Genomic DNA, 19,282 nt, shown 5'->3' with positions numbered 1-19,282 from the left:
CCCTCTGATGAGTTTTTCGCCTTTGCCAAGTATCTCCGGCCTGTTTTTCCTGTCTTAGAAGGAGTCTGAGGCCCGTTGGCGCAGAAAGGACGCCTCAGAGTTGCGGCTCCGCGGGGAGTGGCGGGGAGTGAACTGGGAATGCTGGTGACGTGGCTGACTGACCGCCCCGGGCTGAACGGGCTGAGGCGAAGGCGGCGGGGCTGGGAAGAGCGCGGAACCCCGGTGTGCGCATGCGCCGTGTCGCAGGCGGCCGCTCTGTGCGCGCGTGCCCGAGAGGCTGGCGGCCGCGCATGCGCTCTTGATTGGCGGGAGTTTCGGACGCCGCGGCGGTGACGTAGACGGCGGGCTCCACACCCCGCTGGTACCGAGGAGGAGCGGCCGCAGTGGCACAGAGGGCCGGGGCCGCGGAGAGGGCGACCTGCGGCCTTGTGCTTCAGGAACGGAGGCCCCGGGATGGACGGGCGTCGCTGTGAGGTCAGGAAGTCGCAGACCTCTCCCCGGTGCGCGCCCGCTCGCGCCGCACCACGCAGCTTCCCTGGCGCCGGACCCCTGGGCCCCGCGCGAGAGGCGCTGGGGAGTGGGGCCCGGGGGCGCTGCGACCTGTGGGGTGAGAGGAAACCCCAGGGCGGGCCGCGCCTTCCGTTCTGGCCGAGCGGGCGGCCGAGACCCCTGGAGAGTCGAAGGGGGTGGTCGCAGGCCCGGGTGCGACTGTCGCCTCTCCCCTCCGGCTGGGCGCGTTTGTAACGAGCGTGGGTCGGGCTCCTTGCCCGCTGTGAACCTCAGTTGCCCGGGCCGCCACGCGCGTCTTTGATGGTACTTTGAGTCGTGCGTGACGAGGACGCAGATAAAGCGCTTCGGGGCCGGGTGCGCGCTTAGCCGGTGACCGTTGCTGCTGTTGCCCCACGGGCGTCAGGGCCTCGTGTGGATCAGCACAGGCGTTTCTCTTTACGGCTTGTGCTGGGAGGGACGGGTGTCCCTGCCCGTGTCCTGTCCGATGTCCGCGACAGGCACTAGGGAAACAATGCAGTCCGGCTGGGACGTGTCATCATTTCACAGCCAATGCCAGGGAGGCCAAGGGGTGTGGCCACCAGCTGTGCCAAAGTGTTGAGAAAACTTCAGATTTAAGCTAGATTGGGAAGGAAGAGGAAGTTGTGCAAGTGTGAAGAAACCTGAGAAAGTCGGTGGAAATATAGGATTAAAAGAGTATCTGTATTGGTGCAAAAAAATTTAAACCCATGCATTTTTTAAAAAAGATGTATTAATTTGAAAGGCAGAATTACAGAGAGGCACAGAGAGAGCGGTCTTTTTTTTTTAAGATTTTATTTTATTTTAAGATTTATTTGAAAGAGTTAGAGTTACACAGAAAGAGGAGAGGCAGAGAGAGAGAGGTCTTCCATCTGCTGGTTCACTCCCCAGATGGCTGCAATGGCCAGAGCTGCGCCGATCAGGAGCCAAGAGCTTCCTCTGGGTCTCCCACACGGGTGCAGGGGCCCAAGGACTTGGGCCATCTTTTACTGCTTTCCCAGGCCACAGCAGAGAGCTGGATCAGAAGTGGAGCAGCTGGGACCCAAACCAGCGCCCATATGGGATGCCGGCACTGCTATGCCACAGCGCCGCCCCCCCCCCCCATGAGTGTTTTGATGACCCCGCATGGATGGACAGATGTGCTTAAAGATTCAGAAGTAGTCCAGCGAATAGGAGTAGCGGGAGAGGGCAGAAATGGGTAGATTAGGACCAGCTTATGCGGGGTGTTGGATGCATTTTGGAAAAACCTCTGCAGCTGTCTTTAAAGAATGAAGTGGGAGGAGTAAAGTTGGGTGCAGGAAAAGTAGTAGAGACGGTTAGATATTCATGGGCGAGGGGACAGAAATGATGAGGCTGAACTAAGCTAGTAGCTGGGAAAGGGAAGAGATTTAGAGACAGCTGTTGGAAAAACAGATAGGACTTTGGATCTAGAGAACTGAGCAGTAAGTAAAAGGACGATGGTGTGATTTTTTACCTTGGAGGACCACATTGATCTTAAAGCCGTCAGCTGAATCGGGCTTGTCAGACACTTACCTGGAATCAGGTAGGGTGTGTGTTAGGGGCATAGGAACTTCCAGCAGTAAGTTCTGTAGGAATTCAGAACAGGAGGCGATGAGCCCTGCTGATGCTCTCTGTGGAGGAGGGGGGTGAGGACATTTTGGAGAGCCTGGGAAGCACAGGCCTGTTCCGGGACAGTAAAGCCCTGTGAGCCTGGAGCTGCAATGGGGAGAACAGGTCACCCCGTTTTCCTGTTTCAGAGCCCTCCACCCAGGATGGCATCAGTGCCTGGAGCAGAGACGGGAGAAGGTGAGTACTTGCTGTGAACGCAGTACGGCTCGCTTGGGTTCTCGCTTCTGGGCTGTGCCTGCGTCCTGTCCTGGAATCAGTGTTCATGTATTGCACAGATGCTTTTCTATGGTCTGGGAGCATACTCGTGCATTTTCTTTTTCCACCTTTTTGCTCAGATACTTACTTGTGGTGGGTTTGATTTTGTATTTTTTTTTTTATAACAAATGCTAGAAGAGGAACCAGTGACGTCTAAGACCCATGGTCATCCGTTGGAATCAAATCTCAATCCTGTGGAAGCCTCCCTGGAGATGACTCGAGATGTTGCCAAGGAAAGAATTCATCTTGGGTCTAGCCCTGAAAAGTGGGCAAGTTGTGATCTCAGCCACCAGGAAGGACTTCTGTCAAAGTCCCTTCATTTGTCCCCTCAAGAACAGTCTGCCCTTCGTCAAGATAGGAGGCAGTCCTGGCGGCGAGCAAGTATGAAAGAAACAAACCGGCGGAAGTCACTGGCTCCCTTTCACCAGGGCATCACAGGTGGGGTGCTGTGTGCACAAGACAATGAGGGACCAGCTCAGAGCAGAGGCAGGGAAGAGTGGCAGGAAGTGTAGTGGAATAGCTCTGACTTTGAGCAGATAGATTCACCTCTTTGAGCCTCAGTTTTTTCTTCTATAACATGGAGATAATAGCACCTGCTGGTGGGAAACTCTGTCTCTGAGTACTGATGTCAGACACCTAGTAAGTGTTCAGTATTATTGTTATTTAGATCATATTATTAGCTGTCGTGAACAGAAATTCTGATTTCTAATTGTTCACCATTCACCTCTGCATTAAAAATTCCTTCCTGAGACTTTGTGCCTCATCCCCTAATGTGGAACAGAAGGTGGAAGACTTCCTGATTAGCCTTCGGAACCGGAAATGCCTGAGGGAAGGGGCACATAAAAGTAGTGAGAGTGAAAACCTGATTTTTAGGGCTGCTGTATTTGACTGTGATTTGTGTGAGTTTGAGTTGGCAACAGCCTTGGGGCATTAAGGTGCAGGGTATGACGGGGAAAGTGGAGCACAGCCCTGAAGAATGTGCTAGCTGTGTGACCTTGAGCTGACCACTTCCCCTCCTTGGCCTGAAGGTCCTCATATGTACACTGAAGCGAAATAGTATCTTTCACAGGGTTATGTGTGAGGAGATGAGTTGACACAGGAAGCCCTCAAATGTTAAACTGCTGTGATTACTTTAGAAATAATTTTTAAGTTTATTATTTAAGAGAAACAGAGCCGCAGCCTGCTAGTTCATTCCCCAGATGCCCTCAATGACCAGGGCTGAACCGGGGCCACAGCCAGAGCCGGGAGCTCAGTCCAACTCTGCCAAATGGGTAGCAGGACCTAATTACTTGAGCCGGCACCACTTCCTCCCAGGGTCTACGTTGGCAGGAAGCTGGAGTCAGGAGCCAGATCCAGGAACTGAACTCAGGCACACTGATTTGGGATGTGGTGCCTTAACTCTAGGCTAAGTGCCAGCTCCCTGTTGTGATCATTGTGAGGTATGACCTCACTCACAGGCGGTCTGAAGGGTGGCGGACAGTCTGGGTAGTAGAGCCTGCTGAGCATATCAAAAAGTTGCTGCCTCAGTGCCCGTGCACTTTACTGCCGACCAACACGTGCCAAGGAAACAGTAGTAGTTCTCCAAGAGTAGCCCTGTCTTCATCTGCGCTCCAGAGTGTTTAGAGTTAAAATTCTGTATAACAGAAAAGTCACCAATGTAATGAGATTGGTTATTCCTGGCCACCTGCCAGGTTTCCTTGGTTATAGACAGGAAGTATCCTGTTTTTGACTAACAGCAGTGAGAATTAGTCCAGGAGACAAGAGAACTTGAAAAACACAGCCAGCTGGAACTGGATAGCAAACTGACATGAATTTTCTGAATTCTCAAAGCAGACTTCCTTTGTTGTATAATGTTTGTTTTTGAATGGACATTGAAAAAACAGTCTACTATCTTGAAATTGAGGTCTCAGTGCCCAGCCAATTAAGCTTCGTAACCCACTGTGTGACCTTGGCAAGTTGCCCAGCCTTTGTGCCTCAGCTTGATGATCTGTCATCAAAATGGAACTGGCGAGATACTTGCCCCAAATATTAGCAAGATGTGTATAGCATTTAATAAAATGTCTTTTATAAGTGTTCAGCACATGTTAGTTATTAATCTTTTTATTAGATCATTAGGGTGAGAGAGCATGGTCTTAGAGGGCAACACACAGAGCTTTGGGACCAACTTGGAGGTGGATTCTGGTTTCACCAATCCATGGCCTCAAATCATTTCCCCTCTGAGCTTCAGCTTCCCTCTGAGCTCACGGTTTGTAAGACGATTCCTAATCTGATGTATTTAAAAGCACACTTTAGTGCCTGCCATATAAAACTGTTCAAATGTCCCCATTTCCTTCATTTGAATAGTGAATATAAATCAATCATAAAAAAGTTGAATTTTTTTTATTTACCTTGTTTAACAAAACAATGTTTATGTAGTACATAAATTCTATAAATTTTTTTAAAAGTTTGGGTGCACAAATGGCTAAACTTTATTCTTCAGTGACCCTGGAAAAATCAGAATTCTCTCTTGTTCAGAAAAAGGTGCTTCTTTACGTAAACTGGATTGCCTCAAGGAGGACGTTTTTCAGCTTTGCTACTTTGCTGACTGTGTGAGTGTGTAATCCTTAAACGTGGCCGTGTTCTGTGTTAGAGCTCAGCAGGTCCATCAGTGCCGACCTCGCAGAAAGCAAGCGGCTCAGCTGTCTCCTGCTTTCCAGTTTCCAGGTGAGACTCCTGGGGCAGGGCAGTGCTTGCTTTCACTCTTTCCTCTTCCCTCCCTTAAATTGGTATTGTGACAACTTCAAAGAGATAGCCATGTGGTGTGAGGAACCAGTTAAGATTAAAAGATATTTTTCTCTCTGGTTGGGATTAATTTAGAGGCCAAACTTAATCCCAGCAGCTGATTTCTTCCTGGGCTGAGTTCTCACAATTCTCTTGGTGCTGCTGCTGCTGACTGAGGAGTCACTCGTCAGAGATTTGCTCGTATGGATGTTGCCTCGTGGCTGCCAGTGATGGCAGTTCAGAGTGGGGGGAGGTGAAACTAACTGATAGGCCTGTGAAGCCTGGCCTCATGCTAACTGGGTGTCTGAGCCACGTGGTTCAGCTTAAGTTGTGAATTATAGGCTGACTGGCACAGTGGGCCTTCCACATCCAGGAGCTCCTCATCTGCAGATGCACCCAACTGCAAATCCAAAATGCTGGGGAGAAAGTTGCATCCGTCCTGAACGTGTTCAGGCCTTTATTATTATTCCTAGATAATACAGTAACTATTGATAAAATGTTTATATTGGGTAGTGTAAATAGTATATGAGAGGACTTGCATAGCGTCCAGATTTTTATAACTTAGGGTAGGGGTGGGGAGTCTTGGAGTGGGTACTGAGGGATGACTGCACTTAGGTCAGTTTAGCTGAACAAGTTCATTTGTGTGAATTAGATAGTCTTTTTCTGGACCAAAAATAAGAATGTATAGTCTGAGTAACAAAAGGTTTTTCTGATCTATTTGTTTATATGAAAAAATCCTAGGTTTAAAAATTAAATCATGTTTAGTTTCACATTTATTAAATATCATAAAGTTACATGAACTTCACACTGTCCTACAAAATTGTGATTGTTGTACTGAAAATGCTTTTCTTTATTTAGTTTTCTGTTCAGAAACTTGAACCTTTCCTGAAGGACGCTGAGGGCTTCAGTCTTGAAAGTTTCAGAATGAAAGGTGAGTTGATCAGGGCAAAGTGAATTTTGCCCCTGGGCTGCTCCCTCCCTGAAGGTCAGCTAAAGCCTAACTGGCAGCATCACCATTTATAGGGGCTACTTCCTCGTCAGATGAGCTCCTGGTTTTTTGTTTGTTTGTTTGCTTGTTTTTTAATTGGTTTAAAAAAATAAGAATATTATTTATGAAGCTTAGAAGGTATGGAAGTGAAAAGTAATCCTCACTTCTACCCCCCACCCCAGTCACAGCTCCTCTCCTAGAGGAACTCCTGCCAATTTGTGTACCCTTTCAGACAGTTATTGCCTTTCCAAATATCCATTAAAATCATATGAATATATAACCTGTGTACTTTTCTTAAGTTGTTAGGTTAAAAATCTTGCAGCTTATTCCATATCCAGAGAGTTGCCATAACATTTTGGTAGCCATATATATGCCACTATAGAAAGGAACCAGATTTTATTTAGCCAGTTCTTTACTGAGAGGCTTTTAGGATTTTTCTGTCTTGCTATTACCGTGAATAATGTAGTTAATACCCTTTTTACAAAAGCCTTTTGGCACATAGACAAGTGAAAATAAGTTAAAGTCCTAGAATTGGAATTGACTGCCAAATGAAATGATAGAAATTGCCAGATTGCCTTCCTAAAAGATTAGATTAATTTATTCTCTGACCAGCGATATGTGCAAATACTTGTTTCATATTCTCACCAATAATTTTATCAAACTTTAGATTTTCTTACTATTTGATAAGTGATAGATGATATTTTGTAGTTTCAGTTTCAGTCTTTTTAAATAAGATTTTATTTATTATTTATTTGAAAGGCTGAGTTAGAAAGAGAGAGATCTTCCATCTACTCCCCAAATGGCCACAATGGTTAGGACTGGGCTAGGCAGAAGCTAGGAGTCTGGAACTTCTGGGTCTTACATAGAGGTGGCAGGGGCACAAGCACTTGGGCCATTCTCCGCTGCTTTCCCAGATGCATTAGCCAGGACTTGAACTGATGCTCATATGGGATGACGGCTTGGCAGGTGGCAGCTGGACATCTTTGTTCCTTTGAAGAGGATAAGCATTTTTTTAAAAAATATTTATTTATTTGAGAGGCAGAGTTAGGGAGAGAGGGAGAGACAGGTCTTCCAGCCACTGGTTCACTCAACAAATGGCCACAATGGCCAGAGCTGGGCTGATCCACAGTCAGAAGCTTCTTCTTGGTCTCCCACATGGGTACAGGGGCGCAGGTTCTTGGGTCTTTCGCTGCTTTCCCAGGCACATTAGCAGGGATCTGAATCGGAAGTGGAGCAGCCAGGACTCAAAATGGCACCACATGGGATGCCAGTACTGCAGGCAGCATCTTTACCTGCCATGCCACAGCACCGGCGCCTCAGCTGAATTTAATAGTGGCCTCTCAAGTACAGCAGAGAGTTGCAGAGACCTGTTTTCACCTTGTCCCTGTGATTTTTTTAATTGCCTCCAGTATTTTTCATTACACTCTTGCCTGTTGCCTGTCTTCGGCAGTGTTTTCCCTTCCAGTGCCAGCAGTTCCCCTGAAAAGAGGGAACTGTCAGTGCAGATACGCCTTTTTGACTGGTTTTCACTAGTAATGCAGGAAAGCAGTTCTTACAAATGTCAAGAAGAGGAATTGTCTTCCACTTTATCTGTACTTGCTGGAGGAAAAAGAGACCATCTCCCTGCCTACCTATCTTTAGGTGGTTGAGGGGCCAGAATGCAGCGGTGGTCCCAGACCTGAGACACCTTCAGGATGTCATGTCTCTGTCAGCAGCCCCTTGTGAAAATTATGTTCTTTGTATTTTGTAATATATAAACTTATTCTCCCCAGCGTCTTCTCTTTCTGAAGAATTGAAACATTTCACAGACAGACTAGAAAGTGATGGGACTCTACAAAGATGTTTTGAAGATTCAGACGGGTAAGAGCAATTCCCTTCCTTTTTTTTTTCTTTAGGATTTATTTATTGGGGCTGATGCTGTGGCATAGTGGATAAAGCTGCCCCCTGCAGTGCTGGCATCCCATATGGGCACCGGTTTGAGTCTCGACTGCTCCACTTCCAGTCCAGCTCTCTACTATGGCCTGGGAAAACAGCAGAAGATGGTCCAAGTCCTTGGACCCCTGCACCCATATGGGGAGACCTGAAGGAGGCTCTAGGCTCCTGGCTTCAGATCAGCGCAGCTCTGGCTGTTGTGGCCAATTGGGGAATGAACCAGTGGAATGGAGGACCTCTCTCTCCATCCATCTCTCTCTATCTCTCTTTCTCTCTCTGTGTCTCTCTCTCACACTCTCACTGCCTGTCCTTCTCTATGTAACTCTGCCTTTCAAATAAATAAATAAATCTTTAAAAAATAAAATGGAGACAGGTATTGTGTGCAGCAGGTTATACCACTGCTTAGGATACCCACATCCCGTATCAGAATGCTAGTTTTTAGTCCTAGCTAATCCACTTTTTTTTTTTTTTTTTTGGGACAGGCAGAGTGGACAGTGAGAGGGAGACAGAAAGGTCTTCCTTTTTCCGTTGGTTCACCCTCCAATGGTCACTGCAGCCGCCGCGCTGTGGCTGGCGCACCGCGCCGATCCGAAGCCAGGAGCCAGGTACCTCTCCCGGTCTCCCATGCGGGTGCAGGGCCCAAGGACCTGGGCCATCCTCCACTGCACTCCCGGGCCACAGCAGAGAGCTGGCCTGGAAGAGGGGCAACCAGGACAGAATCCGGCACCCCAACCGGGACTAGAACCCTGTGTGCCAGCACCGCAGGCGGAGGATTAGCCTATTGAGCCGCAGCACTGGCACTAATCCACTTTTGATCCAGCTTCCTGCTAATGCATCCTAAGAGCCAGCAGAAGATGGATCAAGTGCTTAGGCACCTGCCAGCCACATGGGAGACCCAGATGGAGTTCTTAGTTTCTGGCTTTGGCTTGACCCAGACCTGGCTCTTTCGGGCATTTGGGAAGTGAACCAGTGGATGGTGATCAATATCTGTATCTCTCTGTCTCTCTCTTGCTCTGCCTTTCAAGTAGATTAAAATAAATAAACTTTTTTCTTTTAATTATGAGGGCCTGGCATTGTGGTATAGTAGATTAAGCTGCCAATTATGACACCGGCATCCCATTATGGGCACTGGTTCAAATCCTGGCTGCTTCACTTCTGTTCCAGCTCCCTACTAATGCCCTGGGAAAAGCAGTGTAAAATCCCAAATATTTGGGCCCTGCCACCCTCATGGGAAACCTGGATAAAGCTCCTGGCTATGGTGGCTGTCTGGGGAGTGAACCAGTGGATAAAAGATCTCTCTGTCTTTCCCTCTCTCTGTAACTTGCCTTTCAAATTAAAGAAGCAAATCTTTAAATAAATAAATAATTAAGAATAAAATTATGAACCTATTTTATTGCCATTAAAATTATGTCAGGCATCATAGTAAAATCAAGTATTTTTTTTAAAGATTTGTGTTAATCTCTTAATTCTATCTGTTTTGCAGAAAAGCATCAGATTTGTCTCTGGAAACTTCAGTGGCAGAGATGAAAGAATATATAACAAAGTAAGTGAAAATGAATGAAGCTTTGTTGGGAAATTTCTTCTCCATCTGGGGAAATAACTAAACCTGGGTAAAGTTAATGGTAAATATTGTGCTTCAAAAGCAGAAGTTAGAAGGCTATATACTGAGGGTCTGGCACTGTAGCGTAAAGGGTAAAGCCACCGCCTGTGATGCCAGCATCCCATACGGGTGGTTCAAGTCCTGGCTGCTACATTCCCAATCCATCTCCCTGCTAATGGCCTGGGAAAAGCAGCAGATCTCTGTCTCTAAGTTTGGCTTTTTAAAATAAATGAATCTTTAAAAAAAAAAAAGATTTATTTAAAAAGAAAACAAGCTATATATTGAGTTTTTTTTTAAACAGTTCGCATTTGTTGATTTTTAAAAAATGTTTATCTACTTGAAATGCATGTACTCCGATATGGGATGGGATGTGGGCATCCCAAACAGCAGCTTTAACCCACTGCACCACAATACCCACCCCCATGTTGAGATTTTTGTGGACTCTGCTGGTTGCCAGTTTCATAGAATGGAGTCTAGAGAATAAAGATGTTAATTTGATTTTAAGTGCTCATGTTTGATTTGGTTAAATTAATAGCCTCTGAATCAGCTGTGCTTTCTAATCCTTTAATGACTCTTTTATTTGTGTTTTATAACCAGATTATATGCCTAATGTGCTTACTGTTGCCCTGAGTATTTCAGAATGAGATGATCAACTGAACTGTTTTCCCTCTGGTTCTGTAGGTTTTCTTCAGAGCGTCAGACGTGGGATCAGCTCTTGTTGCACTACCAGAAAGAGGCTGAAGAGATGATATCCAGGTTAGATCTGTGAAATGGGAATCAGAAGCTATCTGGTTACTCTGTGGGGTTTGACTTTAGTTCAGTTCTTTTAGCACAGATTGAACGATGAATTCTTTCTCACAGGCCAGCCAGCTCATCAGGATGCTGAGAAGTATAGATTAGCACTCTGACCATAAATGGACAGTGAGGGAGAAGCAGGGGAGAGCTGGTGTCACTGGTTTTAGTCCAAGAACAGAATTGTCTCTGTTTTGTGTTCTTGGCAGCCATTTGACATCCTGGAAGAGACAGACACATCTCTGCCTGGTACGTGGCAACCTGAGACCGGGCCAGGAACTGTGGTCAGGAGAGTTTAATGAGCACATGGCCTTTGAGCTGCAAGTAGGGGAGACACTGGCCAGGGCCTTGTGGAGATACAAATACAGGAAAGGAAGCCATGGAGAAAGGTATAAGGAAAGAGAGGCTCTTTGTCTGGGTCTTGAGTCAATACAAAATAGGACTGTGCTAGCATTTGATATAACTGAACACACAAGCCAGTGGTTTAAGCTTTTTATCCAAACAATCTTGGCTAGAAACCAAACTACAAAGTGTTAGCCAAATCCCTAATTGCGGAACTGGTCTTTCTGTAGAGGGGGCTTTGAGGAACACATTCTACAAAACTGCCCCAGTGCAAGCAATGGCGATCATCAATTTATTCACCCCTTACAGATTCCATTTGTGGAAGATAACATGGAAGATGGCAGCTTTAGAATAAAAACTTGGCTGGCGCCGTGGCTCACTAGGCTAATCCTCCGCCTTGTGGCGCCGGCACACCGGGTTCTAGTCCCGGTTGGGGCACCGATCCTGTCCCGGTTGCCCCTCTTCCAGGCCAGCTCTCTGCTGTGGCCAGGGAGTGCAGTGGAGGATAGCCCAAGTGTTTGGGCTCTGCACCCCATGGGAGACCAGGATAAGCACCTGGCTCCTGCCATCGGAACAGCGCGGTGCGCCGGCCGCAGCGCGCTACCGCGGCGGCCATTGGAGGGTGAACCAACGGCAAAAGGAAGACCTTTCTCTCTGTCTCTCTCTCACTGTCCACTCTGCCTGTCAAAAAAAAAAAAAAAAAAAAAGAATAAAAACTTTTTTATCAAAGCTTACATGTTAGGGTGGGTATTTGGTGTAGCCAGTTAAGAATACCACGTCCCAAGTTGGGGTGCCTGGGTTGAGTCCTGGCTCCCCTTCTGATTCCAGCTTCCTGTTAAGACGCTCCCTGGGAGACAACAGGTGATGGCTCAAGTCCTTCAGTCCCCGCCACCCACATGGGTGAGCCAGCTGAGTTCCAGTCTCCTGGTTTTGGATCGGCTCAGCCCTGGCTATTAAAGCCAGGCATATAGGTGGTGAATCAGTGGATGGGCAATCTCTCTGACTCTGCGCCTTTTAAAGAAAGTGAAAATAAACAAATAAAAATCTACCCCTTATATGCTATAGGGATTATTTCTGAAAGCAGACGGTCTGTTTAGCTCCTAACTAAATACTCCTTAGTTTTGTGGCCTTGGGCATTGCCACTTAATCTCTGAGTCTAAGGGTCTTCTGTTTGAAAATAAGGATAACATACATCATTGGGTTATTTTGTTAAATGAGGTTGAGTGGAAAGTACCTAGAATGCCTGGCACCTACCAAACATTTGGAAAATGCTGGTAGTTGCTGTAAGGGTCATCATCAGTTCTCATGAACGCCATTCTGTTCATTTAATAAGATAATTGAAGGGGCCATCGTAGCCTTTGTGTTCAGATAGAAGCTGTGGTGATTTCACTCTGCTTCCTACCACCCTTTTTGTGTAGGGACCTTATTGTTAAGTGGAGTCAACTGAACTGAAGTTTCTGGCATTTTTTTGAGTCCAGTGATATAAAAACATTGATACTGGTCACACGTTTCGAAGAGAGTCCATAGATCTATGGTAGCATGGAAGCTATCATGATGGTTACTTTGAAGGGAATCTTTGGTGGAATGCATTTGGCACAGTGCTTGGGACACCTGCGTCTCAAGGCAAGGTGCCTCGGTTCAGGTGCTGGCTTGCCTTCCAATTCCAGTTTCCTGCTAATGTGCATCCCAGGAGGCAGGTAGTGGCTCAAGTACTCTGGGGCTCTGCATCCATGTTGGAGATTCAGGTGGAGCTCCAGGCTTTTGGCTTCACCGTTGCCGTGCCCTGACTGTTAAGGCATTTGAGGAGTGAGCCAGTGGATGGAAGAGCTGTCTGTCTCTGTCTCTTGCTTTTCAAATAAAATGAAAAATAATAAATAAAATTTTTAAGGAAGTTGTGGAATATAAAATGATTATACAGTTCCTTGAAAGCCCTGTTTTTTGTTTTTTTTTTTAGAGGATCAACTGAATCCAAAATTACTGAAGTCAGAGTGGAACCTGCAACATATCATGGGTCTTCCCAGAGTGAAGTTCTTAATACAAAACCTGACTACCAGAAAATACTGCAGAACCAGAGCAAAGTTGTTGATTGTATAGAGTTGGTGGTAAGTCAGCTTGTGTTTATTTAGTTAATAATCAGCTTTGCTACCCTGTCATCCTTGGAAATTAAAAGCCTGATGGGATAGGTGTTGTGGTGCAGTGGGCTTAGCTTCCTCTTGGGTCGCCTGCATCCCGTAGCAGAGTTCCTGGTTTGAGTCCAGGCTACTCTATGCTTCCAATCCAGCTTCCTGCTAATGCACTTGGGAAAGCAGCAGAAGATGGCCCAAGTATGTAAGCTCTGAATTGAGTTCTTGGCTCCTAGCCTTTTTTTTTTTTTTTTTTTTAAGATTTATTTTTATTTTATTTGAAAGACAGTTACAGAGAGAGGTAGAGAGAGAGAGAGGTCTTCCATTCCACTGGTTCACTCCCAAATGACTGTAATGGCCACAGCTGAGCTGATCCGAAGCCAGGAGCCAGGAGCTTCCTCTGGGTCTCCCACATGGGTGCAGGGACCAAGGACTTGGGGCCATTTTCTACTGCTTTCCCAGGCCATAGCAGAGAGCTGGATCGGAAGAGGAGCAGCCAGGACTCGAACCGGTGCCCATATGAGATGCCAGTGCTGCAGGCTGGGGCTTTAACCCGCTGTGCCACAGCGCCAGCCCCATGGCTCCTAGCTTTGACATGACCCAAACCTAGTTGTTGTGGCCATTTGGGGAGTGAAACAATGGATGGAAGAGTTCTTTTTTTCTCTCTCTGCCTTTAAAATAAATAAAATATTTTTTTTCTTTCTTAAAAGGTAGACTGTTCTGGGAGCAAGCCTGGGTCTGACCTCTTTCTGCTCCCTCCCATTTGTGCTCCTTCTTTTTTTTTTTTTTTTTTTTTTTTTTTTTGACAGGCAGAGTGGACAGTGAGAGAGAGACAGAGAGAAAGGTCTTCCTTTTGCCGTTGGTTCACCCTCCAATGGCCGCCGCGGTAGCGCGCTGCGGCCGGCGCACCGCGCTGTTCCGATGGCAGGAGCCAGGTGCTTCTCCTGGTCTCCCCTGGGGTGCAGAGCCCAAACACTTGGGCCATCCTCCACTGCACTCCCTGGCCACAGCAGAGAGCTGGCCTGGAAGAGGGGCAACCGGGACAGGATCGGTGCCCCGACCGGGACTAGAACCCGGTGTGCCGGCGCCGCAAGGCGGAGGATTAGCCTGTTGAGCCACGGCGCCGGCCCATTTGTGCTCCTTCTTGGCCACAGCTCGCCAGAAGTCATGACCTGGCATCCTATTGTCAGAGATGAAGGGGGGTGGGCTTCCTCGGTCAAAGAGCGGCCAGGAGAAGAGTGCGATTTGGCTCTGGAGGAGCAAACATGAAATGCCTGGTGCAGCATGCAGGCTGAGAGAGTAGCAAGCCCAGGCGCCTGAGCAGGGGCTTGCATGGTGGGTTCCAGGAACAGCAGAGAAGCCTGGACCTTGGTGGCTCACAGCTCTTTGGTCTGCAGATGGACGAACTGCAAGGATCCGTGAGGCAGCTGCAGGCCTTTATGGATGAAAGTACCCAGTGCCTCCAGAAGGTGTCAGTACAGCTCGGTAAGTGTCTCTGAGGGGACCAGGCTCGGGCTGTTTTCTTCTGATAGCACTGGGATACAACCTGCCCATCAAAGCATACAGTCCCAGAGGGCAAGACCTCTCTCTGTCTCACTCTGGTGATTTGTTTTTCTCTCCACAATAAGTTGGATGTTGTGGGTACTCAGAGTCAGTGAGAACCTCCTAGTGTCAATTTCACAAAAGCACAGTAGACTCTCTCCATAAGTATGTTGTTGTTCTGGTGAGCCCAAAGCCTAATCCCTCTCTCTGTTTCAAGAATACGCTGAGTACCACTGCTGCTGCTCCGCTGTCACTTTTCCTGACCTGCAGCCCCGTGTTCTCTGCTGTACACACCTTCCTTCTCGTATGTGTCTGTGTGTGTCGTGGTGGTAGTGGTGACTGGCTTTCCTACCCAGACTGCCCTGTCCTGAGGTCAGAGAGGCTCCTGTTTGTCACCGTAACGCCCTTCAGTGCCTGGCACAGTGTCCTCACAGTCTGTTAGCAGCAGATGTAATGGGAATTCAGTTTTGGCTCCTTTCCTCTGCAGAGAAGAAAAGCATGCAACAGCTGGATTCCTCTCCGGCTCGGAAACTGCTCAAGCTTCACCTCCAGAGCCCGCCTACCACACGTGGCTCCAGGCCTCGTCAGTGACCACAGGCGGCTCTTCTGCCCCGAGACAGTCACGGGAAGAGGATGAGAAGAGTGGTCCAGCACATGGCGACTGCGTGGCAGTCTGAGCTGGAGACTTCTGCCCAGTCCCTCTTGAGGATAACGGGCTGAATGGAGAGCACTTGGACTTTATTCTAAAAGTGATGGAATGTATGCATCCTGAGGAATGTTACAGAGACAGCTTTTCCAGGAACATGCAACATCTTGAAGCTTGTTTGAGGTGACCTTGGGAACTAGGGGTCCAGTTTCTCAAGTGTCCTTCGTGGTCAGAGATCTTCATGCTGTTCTTCAGGCTTTGATGTAATCCAGAGACATTTAGGACCAAGTATAATGAAACACTTTAGGGGCTGAGCTGGGTTCCGGTCCTAAAGGACTAGGACTGGTTTTCTGGCACGGCTGTGAAGGTGGTCAGAGATGAGGAGCCGAGTCTCCACTGTTGGGAAGTGCACGTGTCTCTGCAAGGCATCGCTTGGAAGGGAGCTCCGCTCGGTCTCTTCTCCACGTCATTACTGCTTCAGTTCTAACAGCCAGTTGGCCTCCAGAATTCTAGATCCATGGCAAGAAGAAGATCAGTACTACTATTAATTGTTCTTTGTATTTGTGAATAATCTGCATTGCAGTAGTGCATGCAATTAAAGTTTTCCCTTGTCTTTGTGTATGTTTTGAGCATAAACATTTTTTACATTATTTAATTATTTCAGAGAACGGACAGAGAGCTCCTATCTGCTGGCCATTTAGGGAATAAACCAGTGGATGTAAGACCTTTTTCTCTCTCTCCCTCTCTCTTGTCTGTAACTCTACATCTCAAATAAATAAATAAATCTTAAATGTTGGCCCAAGCACCAGGGAGAGGTGATATCACCTTGCATTTTTTTTTTTTTTTTTTTTTTTGACAGGCAGAGTGGACAGTGAGAGAGAGACAGAGAGAAAGGTCTTCCTTTGCCGTTGGTTCACCCTCCAATGGCCGCCGCGGTAGCGCGCTGCGGCCGGCGCACTGCGCTGATCCGATGGCAGGAGCCAGGTGCTTCTCCTGGTCTCCCATGGGGTGCAGGGCCCAAGCACCTGGGCCATCCTCCACCGCATTCCCTGGCCACAGCAGAGAGCTGGCCTGGAAGAGGGGCAACCGGGACAGGATCGGTGCCCCGACCGGGACTAGAACCCGGTGTGCCGGCGCCGCAAGGCGGAGGATTAGCCTGTTGAGCCACGGCGCCGGCCTCACCTTGCATTTTTAATTTATCTTTTTTTTTAATTTGACAGAGTTAGAAACATTTTAAAATTTTTTTTAAAGATTGATATGTTTTATTCGAAAGGCAAAGTTATAGAGAGAAAGAGACAGATCTTCCATCTGCTGGTTCACTCCCAAAACAGCTGCAACAAGTACAGGAGCCCAGTGTTGTGGTGTAGCAGGTTAAGCTGAAGTCGGACACTGGTATCCCCTGTGGGCACCAGTTCAAGACCTGTCTGTTCCACTTCCGTTCCAGCTCCCTGCTGATGCTCCTGAGGAAGCAGCAGAAAGTGGTCTTAAGTGCTTGCACCCCTACCGCTCACATGGGAGACCCAGAAGAAGCTCTGGGCTCCTGGCTTCCGCCTGGCCCAGCCCTGGCCACTGCAGAGATTTGGGAAGTAACTGGGTGGAAGATCTGTGTCTCCCTCTCTATGTAACTCTGCCTTTCAAATAAATAAAAAAGAAGTCTTAAAAAAAAAAAAAAAAAGTGCAACGACAGGACTTGAACTGGAACCATGCATCACTGGTGGTGGCCCAACCCACTGTGCTACAACGCTGGCCCCTTGCATCTTTTGAAAAAGCAAAAATTTATTTTCATATGGTTGAAAGGCAGAGCAACACAAAGAGATCTTCCATCTGTTGGTTCACTTCCCAAATGCCTGCAACAGTGAGGGCTGGGCCAGATCCAAGCCAGGCGCCCAGAACTCCATCCAGATCTCCAATATGGATGGCAGGGCCCCAAGCACTTGAACCATCATCTGCTGCCTCCCTGGATGCCATTAGCAGGAAGCTGCTGGATTGGAAGTGAAGCTCGGACTTGAGCCAGGCCCCTAAATACGGGATGTGGGTGTCCCAAGCAGCAGCTTAACCTTTGTGCCACAATGCCTGCCCTTGCTCCTTGCTTTGACATACTTTTGTTATTTATTCATTGGTGTGCTCATATTCCCAAGTCCCTGCTGGGCTCAGTTCTAGGAACCCGGAAGAGACCACAACACAGATGCTTGCGATGCTCACTGTCTTGGAGATGCAAGAAACGAAGAGGAAGCTCCACGGAAGAGATGTTTTAGCTGACTTAGAAAGGATGGAGTTAAATGGAGTATTTCAGGCAAAAGGAGCAGCATTTCCAAAGGCTGAAGGAGAGAGGGCAAGTGGAGTATTCTGGGACACTAACAAAAGACTAGACAGGAGTGCTGAGCACCAGAGGAGGGGTGACCTGGGGTAAGGATAATGGAGAGTTACTAGAAGGCTCTAAGAGGAAAAGAGGCTCAGAACATTTTTAAAGGCTCGCTGCAGCTGCTGTGTGAGAAATAGAAGCAAGCGAGGTGTAAAAAAACGTGGGAGAGAGCGTTAGGCTACTGCAGTGATCTGCATGAGAGATGACAGCTGTGCTAAGCGCCGGCCGTGCAGGAGCGGGCGGGACTGCCTGTGTGGTGGTGTCCGGAACACGGCAGATACAACCTACTTGTATCTACTTGGTAGTTAGCTGGGACACGTGCGTCAGAGTGACAGTCCTCTGCTGCCAACCCAGCTTCCCACTGATGTGGACCCTGGGAGCAGCAGGTGGGGCCCTGCCGCCCACATGAGAGACCTGACTGGGTTCTGGTATCTGGGCTGTGGCCTGGCTCAGCCCTGCTGTTGTGGGCGTTTGCGGAGTGAACCCATGGATAGAACTCTATCTCACTTGCTATGATTGAGCAAAAGGTATTTAACCTCCTGTCTGTAAGGTTGGAAGAAAAACAGACCCTCTATCACAGGGATGCTATAAAGATGAAATTAAGTAATACAAGATTAACCCTGGGGTATCGACAAGCTGCAGTGCTGGAGGCTTGAGCAGTTGGTTCATCTCGGGCCAGTTAATGAAGTGGGGAAACTGAGATACCAGATGGGAAGTCCACTAGACTGTCAGGTGTACAAGTAGAGAACTGGGTTGAGAAGTCTGGACATGAGGCAAAATTTGAGAATTACTGATGTGTAATTACTGAAGACTTGAAAATGGATAATGCGTGTACTCTGCTGAGTAGAGCAAGACGGGAAATGTTGGCCAGCCTCGCAGAAAACCTGCACTTAAGAATCAGGAGTAGGGGCCAGTGTTGTGGTACAGCGGGTAAGCCACCACCTATGACACCGGCATCCCATATGGGCACTGGTTCCTGTTCTCGCTGCTCTACTTCTGATCTAGCTCAGAAAAGCAGAAGATGGCCCAAGCACTTGAACCCCTGCCACCCTGTGGGAGACTTGGATGAAGTTACTGGCTTCCACCTGAGCCAGCCCTGGCTGTTGCAGCCATTTGGGGACTGAACCAGTGGGTGGGAGATTGATCTCAATCTTGCTGGCTCTGACTTTCAAATAAATAAATTTTAAACAAAATCAGGAGTGGCATTAACTGCCTGCTGTTTCAGAAGCAGAATAGTATCGTGGAGAGAGCATGGAGTTTGCAGTGAATCTTCATTTCTTTTTTAAAGATTTATTTATTTATTTGAAAGAGTTACACAGAGATAGAAGGAGAGGCAGGGAGAGAGAGGTCTTCCATCTGATGGTTCACTCCCCAGTTGGCCGCAACAGCCGGAACTGCACCGATCTGAAGGCAGGAGCCCGGAGCTTCTTTGGGGTCTCCTACGTGGGTGCAGAGGCCCAAGGACTCATGCCATCTTCCACTGCTTTCCCAGGCCATAGCAGAGAGTTGGACTGGAAGTGGAGCAGCCAGGACTCAAAACGGCACCCATATGGGATGCCTTACCCGCTACGCCACAGTGCCAACCCCAGTTTCTTTTCCTCAGCTCTAAAAACGGGGATAAATCACTTCTCTCCAAAGGTGATTGTACCTTTCTCCATTGTATTTGTTACATTGTATTGCATTTTTTATAAGGATTTTTTAAAAATCAAGGATAAGAAGTATGTTTAGGGAGCTGACATGATGCAGCAAGTTAAGCCACAAGTTGCGAAACTGACGTCCCCTATCA

The 19,282-nt window shown here is 47.8% G+C and overlaps 1 protein-coding gene across 2 annotated transcripts; it reads left to right on the top strand.

Annotated features, from left to right (window-relative positions):
• The first annotated feature begins 337 nt into the window (after window positions 1-337).
• On the top strand, window positions 338-15,755 carry DSN1 (DSN1 component of MIS12 kinetochore complex). 2 transcript variants are annotated; one of them, XM_062204160.1, is made up of 11 exons: window positions 338-474; window positions 2,283-2,331; window positions 2,545-2,847; window positions 5,039-5,112; window positions 6,028-6,100; window positions 7,930-8,017; window positions 9,573-9,632; window positions 10,371-10,445; window positions 12,778-12,925; window positions 14,344-14,431; window positions 14,976-15,755. In XM_062204160.1, the coding sequence occupies exons 1-11, from the start codon at window positions 454-456 to the stop codon at window positions 15,077-15,079; spliced, it is 1,083 nt and encodes a 360-aa protein (XP_062060144.1). In that variant the 5' UTR covers window positions 338-453; the 3' UTR covers window positions 15,080-15,755. The 2 variants fall into 2 exon arrangements, with proteins under 2 accessions (XP_062060144.1, XP_062060143.1); XM_062204159.1 differs by having other exon boundaries at window positions 473-500; window positions 14,293-14,431.
• Window positions 15,756-19,282: the final 3,527 nt, after the last annotated feature.

The sequence above is a fragment of the Lepus europaeus genome, chromosome 10, assembly GCF_033115175.1.
Source record: "Lepus europaeus isolate LE1 chromosome 10, mLepTim1.pri, whole genome shotgun sequence".
NCBI classification, from domain to species: Eukaryota; Metazoa; Chordata; class Mammalia; order Lagomorpha; family Leporidae; genus Lepus; species Lepus europaeus.
This window is presented reverse-complemented; position numbering and strand designations above follow the sequence as displayed.

Excerpts from the sequence above, each read along its gene's own strand:
- DSN1 (XM_062204159.1), top strand. The coding sequence starts at position 2,298 with ATGGCATCAGTGCCTGGAGCAGAGACGGGAGAAG. Across the intron at positions 8,018-9,572 it reads TGTTTTGAAGATTCAGACGG|AAAAGCATCAGATTTGTCTC; the intron begins GTAAGAGCAATT and ends TCTGTTTTGCAG. Across the intron at positions 9,633-10,370 it reads ATGAAAGAATATATAACAAA|GTTTTCTTCAGAGCGTCAGA; the intron begins GTAAGTGAAAAT and ends CTGGTTCTGTAG.